Raw genomic sequence first — 13,451 nt, 5'->3', positions numbered from 1 at the left:
TCAAAATCCATTCGACCAGTCAGCAAATTAACCCGATTTTTGTACTTTTTGGGTCAAAATTATCTTATATTCTGAGTTTTATCGAAATTGAATATAAAAAAATTTTTTGTAATTTTTTTAAGGGGTACGTACCACTTTGAAAAATCGAGAAAAACGCAAAAAAAATTTTTGTTTTGGAATTTGAAGAAACTCGGTGGGTGGGGGTAATTTTGATCCTAAAAATTTTAAAAATCAGATTAATTTAATGATTGGACCTATAGAAAGTTGCAATATCAGCGAGTATCATGGGCAAAACTTGCAGCTGTTGCCGGAATATTAGTTACCAGATCAAGACCAATTTTGCTTATCACCGAAGCTCAGACAAGAAATCTATCTTGTAACGAAATATTAAAGTTGATATTTTATTGGTAAACTTTTGTATTCAATAAAGTCACATTTTAAGTACCTTCTAGTGTATGCCAATACATTTTTCAATAAAAAATGGCATGAAAACGGAAGCACCAATTGACCTGATCACATAAACGGACGAACAGACATTTTTAATTAAGCACCAATATATTTGTTATTATTATTTTTACGTGAGAGGTGATTGCCACTTACTAAACACGTACACGTAACTAGGTGCCAAACTACGATTCAATTCAATGAATACGTTATAAACGTTAAAAATGTTGTGTCCTTCACAAAATCACAGTCACAAAATAAAAAGTTTTTTTACAATATTCAGAACTGACTTTAAAAAAATGAACAAAAAAGTAAAAAATAATTCCCTTGTGAGAAATTACGTTTTGAACTCGACACTAATTTTTAGCTATAAGGAAATGCTTGACAAAGTTTCAAAACATAATTGCTCAATTAAATTATTGATAGTTTTATTTAGTTTGAAAATAATTTTTTACTTTTTTGTGCACTTATTTTAAGAACTCGTATTACCAAAGTCGTATTACCGAAGTCATCTAAAATTTAAAACTAAAACTAATAAAAATTGCATTCCTTATTCAGGAAGCATTAGAGTCACTGAACTAAGAAAGTTTAAACAAAAATGCATCCCTTCATTTTTAAATCCACTCGCCTTTGAGGGTTGGAATTTATATAGGACCATGTTGATCTTATCCAATAGAAAGAGAACAAAAATATTGCATAATTCATACACTGCATAACACAATACAGTCGAATTGATAACCTCCTTGTTTTTTGTCGGTTAATAATTGCATCACGTTGAATGAATCAAAATGTTCACGCAAGCATTTTGTAGGTAGATATATTATATGTAGAAATATCATTTGAAATGGTAAAATCTATCGTGATGTCATACGAGATTAAGTAGGATTTTTACAATGACAAATTGTACATAAATTTGTAGTACTAATGTACACAATAATTTTAAATGTAGATTCAAATAATCCAAAACCTACGTTTAACACAGACAACCGTGGTAACCTTGCCAAAAAATATACATACATGATCTGACAATGTCCTTAAGCTCTCTGGCCATTGCTAAACTCAGTACGAATACCTTCCAGGTAAGAATCAAAAGAGAATACTTGGTTGGTTAGGTTTAAGGAGGAGATTCTATATGTAGATTGATTCAAACTAGAGAAACTAGAGAGCACAGTAGTTTGTAGGTTCACCCTTATAACGCTTATGACTGTAAATCATTGCAGTTTATTAGTGTATAAGTTTTAAGGTAGCGGTGGACTGCCGATCTTTCCGGAAAGAATTGCTAGTAAATAATAGTTCAATTAATATGCAGCCCTGAAACGAGTTTAGGGCCATATGGACATTCCAGAGAATTGTGAAGCTAACTAGTTTATCAGATATGGCACAAAAGTATTGAACAAAAACTGTGAACTACTTCATGAGATTTAGAAAATAGTGACCGAATGATTTCGATGTACCATCTAATGATGACCTTCAATTTGACCTAAGCTTTGACCATAAAGCTCACTTCAACGCCAAGTCGGTTTATAAAATAAGGTTCTTAAATGATTTAATGATTAAATGAATTTACTGTAAAAGTATTAGAATAAATTTGGTTTTCATATACATTTAACAATTCAACGATTTCACGTCACTGTTCGCGTTTCGAGTTTCGAATTTTTGTTCTGCAGTACTGCGTGTTGCTTTTTCATTAATTACTTTTTTTTTAATTCCTTCTAAAATTCTGTAAGAACTAAATTAGTCGTTCAAAAAAATCAACTTTGCCCTAAAGTGACCTTCATAGTCAATGTTAATGCCAAATCCAAGATTACTGCTAGATTGTACGAGCGAAATCCCGTAACTTTTGTTTTAGGCACTTTTTTTCATTCCTTATTTTCTAACATTCAAGGGGTTTTGAACATCCTATATGCGAGCAAGACAGTGGCTGATTTGAGAAAATTCTATACTGTGGAAGGAGAAATCCGTTTCTTGGATCGTTACAAATTCTACCACTGATAAAAGATAATTTATCTACGGATCATTTGAATAACGAAAATGCATACCATTCATTTAGTGCAATAAACGGTATATTTTATTGCAAATGTATTGGCAGTGCATCGAAATTCAATATTCTAAACCTGCATATCGAAAGATAAAATTGATCAGTGTCTCTTCAACCGTGGTTATTGCGAATATTTCAATTGAAAAAAGCTGAACAAAAAAAAAAAAAAAGATTTTAATGGAAGAGCGAACGAAAAACGTGATATTTGTATTTGATTGATTCATATATACAGGAATACAAAAAATATTGTTGTAAGTCATTTCTGTAAAATGTTTCCCTTGTATTAAATATTACCATTTTCCAAATATTAAGAGACCTGTTTGTAAACCCGTGTTTCAACAATCCCCTCGCTTACAACTTCTGAACTATCTTTTAGAAATTATAATTGTCTTGACTTCATGTCAATAAAATAATATTTTTCGTATTTCTGTATAAAAATATCTAGATATTTAGCAAATGTTGTGTTTTCAATTTGATATGTTTATATTTTTTTTTCAAATTCCCTAAATGAGGCTTGATATCAAAATATATCGTTTCGTATATATTTACCATTAAAAAAAATCCTTTGGGCACATCTAAAAATGTTTCTGGACGACCGTAATAAAGTACACCATTTTATTGATAACAAAACATGGTTATACAAGACAATATTCTATATAATTCTTTTATCTACAAAGAGATACTAAAAAATTTGGGGTAGAATAAAGACTGTGATTATTTTATCTTTTTATGAAACTGTTGTCTTCAAATTGTTTCTCGGGATCAGGGATCAAATCGCAGTTTTTGTTTTAAAATAAAAGAAGTATAGAACATCTTGTTGAAAAATAGAATCTTGTTGAATCCATGATCGTGCAAAATAACGTTCTTACTCCTGGGTGTTGTGGATTACCAAGGAACTACCTCTATCAATATCTAGGACAATTTCTTTTTTACTATTCAAATTAGTCTATGTTTTTTTACCCAAAAAAGACTTGATATTCGATTTTAGTTCAAAAGTCACTTCCATTTGAAGTTCAAGGTCATACAAAAGGGCATCGAGGACTAATTTCTTGAAGATTATTACAGAATGTTTGTTGATTTGTTTTTTCCGAACTACGCAATAAGTTTAAGGGTTTGCATACTTTTTTCAAAACAATATAAAACCTAGCTACGGTAGATAAATAGCTAACCACGCAAAACTTCACGGAAAAAGCAATAACTATTGTTGAAAAAGGCCAATATCATAATTCCGTAACGTATTAGCCCCCGTAGGTTCGAAACTATAAAACGTCACTAGGTGAATTCACACTGCACGTCTGTTTCTCAGCCACTTTAGATGTCAAACCTAAATGTTTTATTTTAAAAATGTCACCCTTCACAGTCACCCATGGTACTAGGCTCGTGATAATACCATTAGAAAGGTCTTGGATAATAAACACCTGCTGTAGTCAAATGCCAGAAAAATTAATAAATATAAAGACATTGACCAAATAAACTATTTTAAATTGAAGGTATTTTTATACCATGTATATGAAATATATCAAGGTATACTAAGTTTAGTTCCAAGTTTGTAATGCTTAAAAATATTGATACTATGAACAAAATTTTGGTATAGGTGTTATTAAAATCAATCAGTTCAGTTTCGGTTGTCTTTCAGTCTGTCTGCCGTCTGTTGTCTGTGGTCTGTCTATCTGTCATCACGATTACTCAAAAACGAAAAAAGATATCAAGCTGAAATTTTTATAGCGTGCTTAGGACGTAAAAAGTGAGGTCGAGCTCGTAAATGAGCAACATAGGTCAATTGGGCTTGGGTCCGTAGCAGCTATCTTGTAAACCGTTAGAGATAAAAGTTTAAATGTAAAAAATGTCCCTTATAAAAAAAGAAACAACTTTTGGTTGAAACATTTTGTCGGAAACAACACTTACTCGTGTAAAGTATGTATTATATTACTCGCGCAAATTGTAAAGTATGTATTATATGGGAATATCAGTTATATAGATGTGAGATGTATGTATGTGTAATGTGACAGAGTAATCAACACTGTCTATACATGGTATTTTAACAATTAACTCAGTCAATTGTTCGTTTTCACTTGTTTTATTGAAAGTACCTACAAATCTTCTTCGAAACTATTTAATGAAAGTTTTCAACTCTTGTTTAGTAAGATTTTAGCTTTTAAACTTTGATTTTATTAAAATCACAGACATAATTTCACCTTCATTTGCTTGAATATTATTTGTAGGTATACATATTACATGTTTGTTTATTTTAAAATTCTTATCTCTTGCTATACAAACTAGGATAGTAGGAATCATAACATCAGTAGAATCATACTTATTACCGCAAATGAAATTCAATGAATATTACTTGGCGTGCCTTGGTGTTCATGTTGTATACGAACTAGATACCAATCCAGTATAATAATGATATGGTTTTAATATCGCTGATAAAATATTTATATTTAATATATTTATATTGTACAGTAGAATCTCGATAGCTTAAACCTCGGTAACATAAAAACCTCTGTTACTTCAAAAAATACTATGTTCCCTTCCCATCAGAGCCCAAAACCTCTATAACTTAAAAGACGCAACCTCTATAACTTAAATAAATAATCTCTGTATAGGCCCTCAGTAACTACCTAGAAACATGTACATACCTCTATATTAACTAGGGTACATAGAAACATGTACATACCTCTATATTAACCTTTACCTAACATAGACACTTGATAACTTAAAACCTCTATAACTTAAAATATTTTGTGTTTCCCTTGGACTTTAACTTATCGAGATTCTACTGTATATCCAAGAGATGTTTTCCGAGATATAGTCTTTATGCGCTTATGTTTATATGCTTATCATGTTGCATACATCGTGTTCAAAATGACACCAGACAGGAGTTCACTATTATTTATACATCGAATTTCCATTCAAAAATTTATTTTCAGCTTCGGAAAAATTGCTTCGATAATTAGTTGAACTATGTTCCTTATGGTGTGACAAAACGATCGAAAATCAACATTTTCTATAGTATAATATCTTGAAAATGAAAGATTTGATTTTCATTATTTTGAAACCAGTTCCTCATGTGAAAAGTCGTCAGGTCGAAACCCATCCAATAGATAATTTTTAAAATTATATTTAATTTTTGTTAGTATATTATCTTGAAATATTAATATTGATTAAGAAGGATGTTGTCTTGTAAGTATTGTGCCCGCTTTTCATGGGGAAGGTGTTCAGGCCGTCAATAGATTTTTCAAAATTTGATGTATATAATTTATAACGAAAGGAACATATTTCCTACCGAGTGACTCACAATAACTCTCACTGTTTTTGTTAATAATTCTGGGAATTTCATAATAAGTATTGGTGAAATTCAAAATTGTATTATAAGCGAAGTAGAAGAGTTAATTTTGTTTATCTTTTAAACATTTATGATCAAATATAGAAATTAAAATTTTTAAGTACATTGAACGAAACCATCTTCAACAATTTTAAGTAAGAGGATAAAATCCCAAATTCCAAATTTGCTTATTATAAACATTCTATTTTTTTTTTTAAATACTAATTGAGAACGAGAATGGTACTTTGTGTCCAAAATTTGCAAAGGAACTCCTTGAGTGGAAACTCGATTTCAGATGGCTGATGTTCTGCCTGTAGGTTTATTGGGCATTCTGTATAATATACGATGATGAGTTCCTCCGCTTTGAATATATATACCTATGCATGATATGTATCTATCGCATATATTCTGATGCATTTTGAGCCTCAGTTCGTACGGTCGTGGACTATAAAAAGGATTCCATATTTAATCTAAATTACTACAATTTCAGGTATGAAAGTGACAGTAATAATATCAAAGTACAATAATTTATTTTAAAATTTTTTTAGCATTACAGAAGAAAACAGGAGGTTTTTGTTTGACTGCGATCCATCAATATTTAAAAGTCAGTTCAAATTATAATTCCTAATAACATAAAATAACTTTCTAATTATCAATTTTTAGAGTTTTTCTACCCTTTACCAATTCTTTTTCTGTCCAGCAACTTTTGTTTCAAGCATTTTATTCGATTGCTTTAGTCAATTTAATAAAAATCTTAAATATTTCCCAAGGAATAATTTTTACTGAAGAAAAGTTAAGTATGATTTTAAGCCCAATAGTTAAGGCAATTGTTCAGTGTCTGAATGTAAGTACTAATTCTTTCTAAGGTGTTACACAATGATCGTAATGTCATTAATTACATGCAAGTCTTTTCCAAAAGATATGTTTACGATGTACTTTTAGATTGAGTAATTTTTTTGAATTCGAATACACAATATATACAAATATCTGCTGTCAATTTTACTAGATATTGCTGAAGTAGAATTGTGTATACGTATAATAGCGATATTTATGTATCGAAAAATTAATCTGCCGGGATTTGTTCTACATAGATTCTTGATATAATATAAATATATTCACAGGTGATTATAATTTAACATTATATAGCCTATTATTCCACTACTTTAGTAAAAATAGAGGATAAAAATAAAATAAAAACTATTAAGGCATTCTTAAATGTTATAATACCAAAATCAAATTTTGTCAGATTTCGAAAATGTATTTATTCTTTGAAACAAAATTATTTTTAAATCATTTTTTTCTTTTTTGCTTTAAGGTGCTTTGGACGTACTTCAGCCCTGTTAATTATTCACTTTATTTTATTTTCAACGCAAAAGTATGATTTTGGAGATCAATGAGTATGATTCATACCGGGGCACTATTTAGGTGACGTGTGAGTTCCAATTTTTGAAACCGATATAATTGAAAAATGGGTCTTCTTGATGCTTTTTGATAAACACCGAAAGTATTAATTATTGTTTGTGAACAATTTATTTTTTCGCAGATATATAGATAAATCAATATTGTATCATTTGATAAAAAACAAGTCGTGGAGTGAGTCTAGTGCGAACCTTGAGGTCCACACGAATAAATACCAGTATAATAAAGAGTTATAAAAAAAATTAAAAAAGTAATACTAAATTGTTCGACTTGACCGAATGTTATGAAATTATCATGAATATATTCAGTCCATGAAAACATACTCGTATATTCGTGCACTATTTGTGACAACAGTGTACAATATGTAGACATTGTAAACTGCAAATTTATAATTTGTTCTTTGCGTTCATCTTTTTAACAAGACGACCAATTTCTTGGTATCAAAAAATTCGTCATACTGGATCAATGTTTCAAATCACTGTATGGTAAGAATCGTTTTCGAGATACATAGAAAATTATTTACTTTTTAACACCAGCACGTTAATTATGGGTATTTTTATTGTTAATATCTCATTAAACAGAGGATGAAAAAATTACTTCTTTAATTAAATACAGAATACTGTTGTTAATATTTCAATTTCATTGAATACCTAAGAAAAGCTATTTCACAATTGAACTACCTTAAGAAACAGACTTTATAGAAAGATGATTTCTATTAGCTGTGAATGTTATAAAAATGCAATTATATGAATAATTTTCTAAAAATAGAATGGAGTTAGTCCTGTATTTTATAAATCAAAACTATTATAATAACTTTAAGTATGTTATTCATATGTTTATTTACATTCGAGAATTATGTAATAGTAATGTTTGTTTGTCTCTTTTTTTTTGAGAATTATGTAATAAAAACATCTGTATAATATTTTTAGCTTATTTATAGCTTCCATAAATATTCTGTTTTTAAAAGTCCTTAGGATTATTTAAATCATATTTATATAGTTTTAGAAACTATATTTAATCTGTAGATTGTAGGTAATGCATACGTTATAGTGTAAAATAAATGTGCATCGTATCAATTTTTATCTCAAATTTACCTTTGATAAACCTTTAATAAATGGAAAATTAACACAATTTATGGATCTGTTAAAAGAAAAAAAGGTATGACAATATACTGCTCTTATGAATACTTAAAAATAGAGATAATCCTTAATTTTTCCACTATCTTTTATTTTATATATACATTTTTTTTTTTTGTTCTTTTAAATTATATTTTATAACAATTTTTTTGTATTTATTGTAGATATTTATATCATTTTTTTAAATTATTGTATTTATTTTATTTTTACATTTATTGTATTTCTAAAACGATCGTAGGTATTTCATAAGGTTAGGGACAGAAAAATGAACATGAAATAGCAACAGTGTGGCTTTGAAGCAAACTGACCATTATTTTTATATGAAAATAGCAAGATCAATTATTAATACTGTTTGAAAAATTTATGCTTGATTATTAAGGTAGTACGAGCGCCAAGGCAAGTTTAGACTTGTGGTTGAAATTATTTGTACCTTGAGACTTGAAAAATTGTGCCACTAAATTCGAAAAAAGTATCATTTTTCTGTGTTTGAAGAGAGAATGGTATCAAAAACACTCTGACAATGATATAAAATTGGTCGATTATTGTATTTAGAAAAATTTGTTTAGAGAGTAAACTTTGAGAATAAATAACAAATAATTATTCTAACTAAAGAAAAAAAAATTTGAGTACTTACTGTTTTAACATTATGTTTAAATAATACATATTGACGATCAAATGAACATTGATAACCACGAACGTTTAATTGTCTCTGAAAAAAAAATCCTTTGTAAATTTTGGGCACAAATAATAGGACTCTTGTCAAAAGAACTAAACATGTTTATAAGAATCATTTATAGACCAATAAATACTCTTTCTTGTATAATTTTAATTTTATTTTCTAATATAAATTTCGTTATATTGATATTTTCGTGCATTATCGATTTATGATCGCAATTCTAAAAACGGGGAGCCTAATTCTTTGCCTTTTTCTACCTTTTAAGAGCAAGTATTTTTTGTTTTGTTTGACTAGTATTTATTGGTCTTATAGGCAACTTGAATCATTTGACGCTTCTATTAGATGATCTGAAAATGTACAATCGTGATTTCAAACGCGACTCCATGCAGTTGGGAATTGGGACTACGTCTAGTCAAACAAGCCGTATAGGTACATATAGAAAGTGGTAACTGCTTGAATTATCTCGCCTGCATGCAATTGAAGTGACGCCTGCAAATTTGCACTTCATCTCAAAGAAGACATTTATTTATTAAATAAAAGCCTTATTGGCAAGTGTGGAAATGTGATTAATCAAAAGTCTATGGCTCAATTATTTAAGTCAAAATTGAATTAAAAATATGCATTTACTTGGTTTCGGAAACTGTGAAGACTAACTACCCTAGTTTTTGTAGATCCCAATAATTTTTATAAATTAATGAAATCGTCATACACAAAATATTGGCTCTGTTCCCTACATTATCAAGTCAGACTTACCAAAGTTATTATTCAATTTATTAAAAAATGGACGTAAAATAACACTTTCAAAAAGCCATATTTTTATTTGTACGTTGAATATACATATTTATGTCAAAATTGGAATTGTCTAGACGCCATTAAAGTTCAAAGAATATAAATTTTTAAATTGTTTTAAGATAAAGCAATAAAACATACGACATTGAGTATTTTCAAAAACTTGGCAAGAAGAATGAATTCTCTATTTTTTTTCTGTAAAATAACCACAGAGAATTATCATCATCACAAATATATCATATGTATTAAACATTAAATAACCTCGACATTTTCACTATTTGACACTTGGAGGTTGTTGCTTTGAGGCCACAAGAGACACAAAACTGTTCAATTTATGGCAAGGCTAATTATTATAAAATTTTTACACACTAACAACTACTCTCTCGCTGAGGGAATATTCTACGAAATTTCTAGTTAATTATTATCCATGTGATTTGATGTTTATGATGGGAATATATTTCTATAAGTATCAATACACAATTTTTACTTTGTTAGAAGGCAAAACTACTTCAAATAACAAAATGGCCACATGATTTTCCAGTCTTCGAACCAAAACTCTTCTTTGAGATTTGTAACAATCTAGATGAACTTTTAAAATGACTTCTACCTTAAACTAAAACAAGAAAAAAGTACTTACCAGCGTATGATTAGAAACTAATTGTGTAATATTATTATTGGAAGTATCCAAATACGCAAGGCCACCATCATCCGCTTGAAATACAAAATGTGTATGTGATATCCATGCTGGTGGTAATCGTTCTACATTTAATTCACCTTGTAAATATTCATCTAATTTCATACGACGTCCAGACCAATATAATAATTCGTCCACATAACCCAATAAATATATGGCAGTTACAATACCCGCAATCACCACAGCAATCACAAGTAATGAGAATACAATGGAAAGCCAATTATGTCCATCTTCCGCAACTGATGCTAAATCCTGAATATGTGGTTAGGGAAGAAACAAAAAAAGACAACATTTTACATCTGAGATTTAATTTCTTAACTTAATGAAAAAAACTATTTCTAAAAAAGTTTCGAGGAAATAAGGTTCAGTTGAGTGCTTCTTTTTTCATTTCAGGTAATCTGTTTAGTAATCTTATAATGAAATTGATTGATTTATAGTTTTTGAAATTGATTTCCGCCCGGGAAAAAATTGAAATAATTCGAATGCAATGTGACAATTGAACCTTATACTCGCAGTGATTAGAGATGTATCCAGAATTTGCCAAAGAAAGTCTTCAGACTAAGGAACGCCGTTGTGAGAAAATGTTTTTGGAAGCAATTTTGTAATATTGGGAAAATAATTCTATAAAACGCAACTAGCTTTTTTTGCCAGTTACTGCATGATGAATTCAACTTCTGTTCAGATAGTTTACGAATCGAAAGATATAGTAAATTTGTCCACATTTCCTAAGAATTGCGATAATAAGAGAAGATCTTTGATGCCGATGTCGATCAAGTTGAGCGAAGCAACTTTTATAGCATTAATTACTATATAAAAGATTCATGATGCTTAATTTGGGAAAGCCATCGAGTTAATTGACCTGTAAGCTTATATGTTATCCAGAATCTTACTTATAAATGACGTGATCAGAGAATAAGAAATAAAAGAGACTTGGACCTGGAAAAGATTATTTTTATACAGCCCGGAAAACGTTTCAATTGCCGTGATCTTTTTAGTAATTATATATCAAGTGGTAAAAATTAGATAAATTCTTACATCTGAGAAAACATGGTCCGCTACCCACATTGCTTAAAAACATTAGTGATTAAAACTGACTAGGCTCAACCATCTGCACACATCTCTGAGGACAATCAAAAAATTTGGTTCAATAATTAATCGAAATTTCTCAAATTTGTTGATTGTGCTTGGAAATATTCTAATCAAAATTTTAGGCATTCAGAAAACTAAATTTTCTAAAGTTCATAACCAATTATATTATAAAATGAGATGCATTATCTAAAATTTTATCAAAAAATTTTTCAAAAATTTCTAGCCAAACATTTTCTGAAGTGCTTTTTAAATGAATTAAAATGGGATGTTCTATTTCCAAAAATTTAACAATTTTCTTTTAGATTTCATTGTTATATTTTTAGAAAAAAATGCATTTCCTAGCCTAATTTTCCCAAGAGTGATAACCTTCTATTTTGACATAATTTTGAGAAACCATTTTTAATGGTCTAACGACGACAAGTCGATGAAGAGTCATTTTTTTAACTGTTATTAATTGAAGGTATTAAAAATATGGTTGATTCCCATCGTAAGAAACTTTGATGGATCGTAGACCTTCATTTTAGAAAGATTTTCCATTTATTGACCATTAAAAAATGTTTACTCAATAATACTATTCATCACTGTATCCTAACCCAGATAATTCTATGACCAAAAAGAAGAAATAAAATCGATTACGTCGATGTCTATTTAAATCTTCTTTTTTTTTATTAATTCTACAGAAAATTACAAAATATTACAAAATTATTGTTTTAATAAACACATGAAAATTATTTATTTAAAATGTTAAATTGTGAAAATTAAAGAAAAAATTACAAATACTTTTTAGTTAAAAATTATTTTTTGAAGATTCTATATTCGAATCTTTAAGTTAATCATTCACCCAACCATTATTTTATTTTATTAGATTAAAAGTAAAATTAAAAAAAAACATGCCAAATTAGGTTTTCTTTTTTGATTTTTGAGTAAAGGTCGTTGGCCTAATAAGCATAGCCGGTGCAGCAAATTCTACAACATTCTATCTTCACACAAAATCGAGGTTTTATTTAAAATTTCATTCAGATTGCCGATATTTCATTAACCTTGGTGTCTGAAAGAACGGAGTAGTCTGCATTAAATACGGTAGTGATTATTCGCAGACTTGTCTATGGTTTAATTTACAACTCAAGTTTGTCAACTCGAGCGCCGAACACAACTTTGTCAAAAATCGAAAAAGCCGTGAAAATTTCGAATTTTGGCGATTATAACACTAAGGGACTAGTTTTTTAATATAATCTTTTCAGAAGGTTTTTCAAGTAGACTAAATTTGCTACAATATGAGACTAGAATGGACTCCGTTGACCCAACACTTTCCGAGATAAAGCCTTTCAAAATTTATCGACAGAACTTTATACATTAGAACTAACGTCAAATCTGACAGCTCTGGTTTTTAGCAGACTTGTTATGATGTTGGCCCAATGGATAATCCAAGATTGTTACTTCGATCGCAGAACGCAACAATTCAATCAAAAAAATCCGTGAAAATTTCGGCTTTTTTTTTCTTCAAATTTTGGCGATTGTAACCCTCAAAGAGTAGTTTTTTAAATAACTTTTCAAGATGTTTTTAAAGTAAAATTTTCGTGAATTGAAAAACAAATACTGAAGCAATCATTTTTAGCGAAGAAAAAAATTTGAAAAACATTTTTGACAGAATTATGGAGAAGGTATAATTCTTATACCTTTAGTATATTATTGCCAATATGGCATTATAAGAAAGTTATCGTTTCCCCCGAATTCTTATGACTGGCTATTGCACTACGTATTAAAATTAAAATGCACCAACAACCTTAACTCGAAAAAATACAGGGCATATTTTTATAAAAATTAGTATATACCCTGTTTGG

General features: G+C 29.1%; 1 protein-coding gene across 1 annotated transcript in view; it reads right to left on the bottom strand.

The window, feature by feature from the left end:
- The window catches only part of LOC123290768 (inactive dipeptidyl peptidase 10), a 325,130-nt gene that overhangs the window by 46,987 nt on the left and 264,692 nt on the right, over nucleotides 1–13,451 (bottom strand). The window contains exons 3-4 of the mRNA XM_044871071.1: nucleotides 10,465–10,773; nucleotides 8,997–9,071 (exon numbers count right to left, since the gene is read on the bottom strand). Of these exons, the coding sequence (XP_044727006.1) occupies nucleotides 8,997–9,071; nucleotides 10,465–10,773 (384 nt within the window). The remainder of the gene's footprint in view (nucleotides 1–8,996; nucleotides 9,072–10,464; nucleotides 10,774–13,451) is intronic.

This window comes from Chrysoperla carnea, chromosome 1 (genome assembly GCF_905475395.1).
Source record: "Chrysoperla carnea chromosome 1, inChrCarn1.1, whole genome shotgun sequence".
Classification (NCBI taxonomy): domain Eukaryota; kingdom Metazoa; phylum Arthropoda; class Insecta; order Neuroptera; family Chrysopidae; genus Chrysoperla; species Chrysoperla carnea.
The sequence above is the reverse complement of the archived record's forward strand: the minus strand, read 5'-3'. Positions and strand labels throughout refer to the sequence as shown.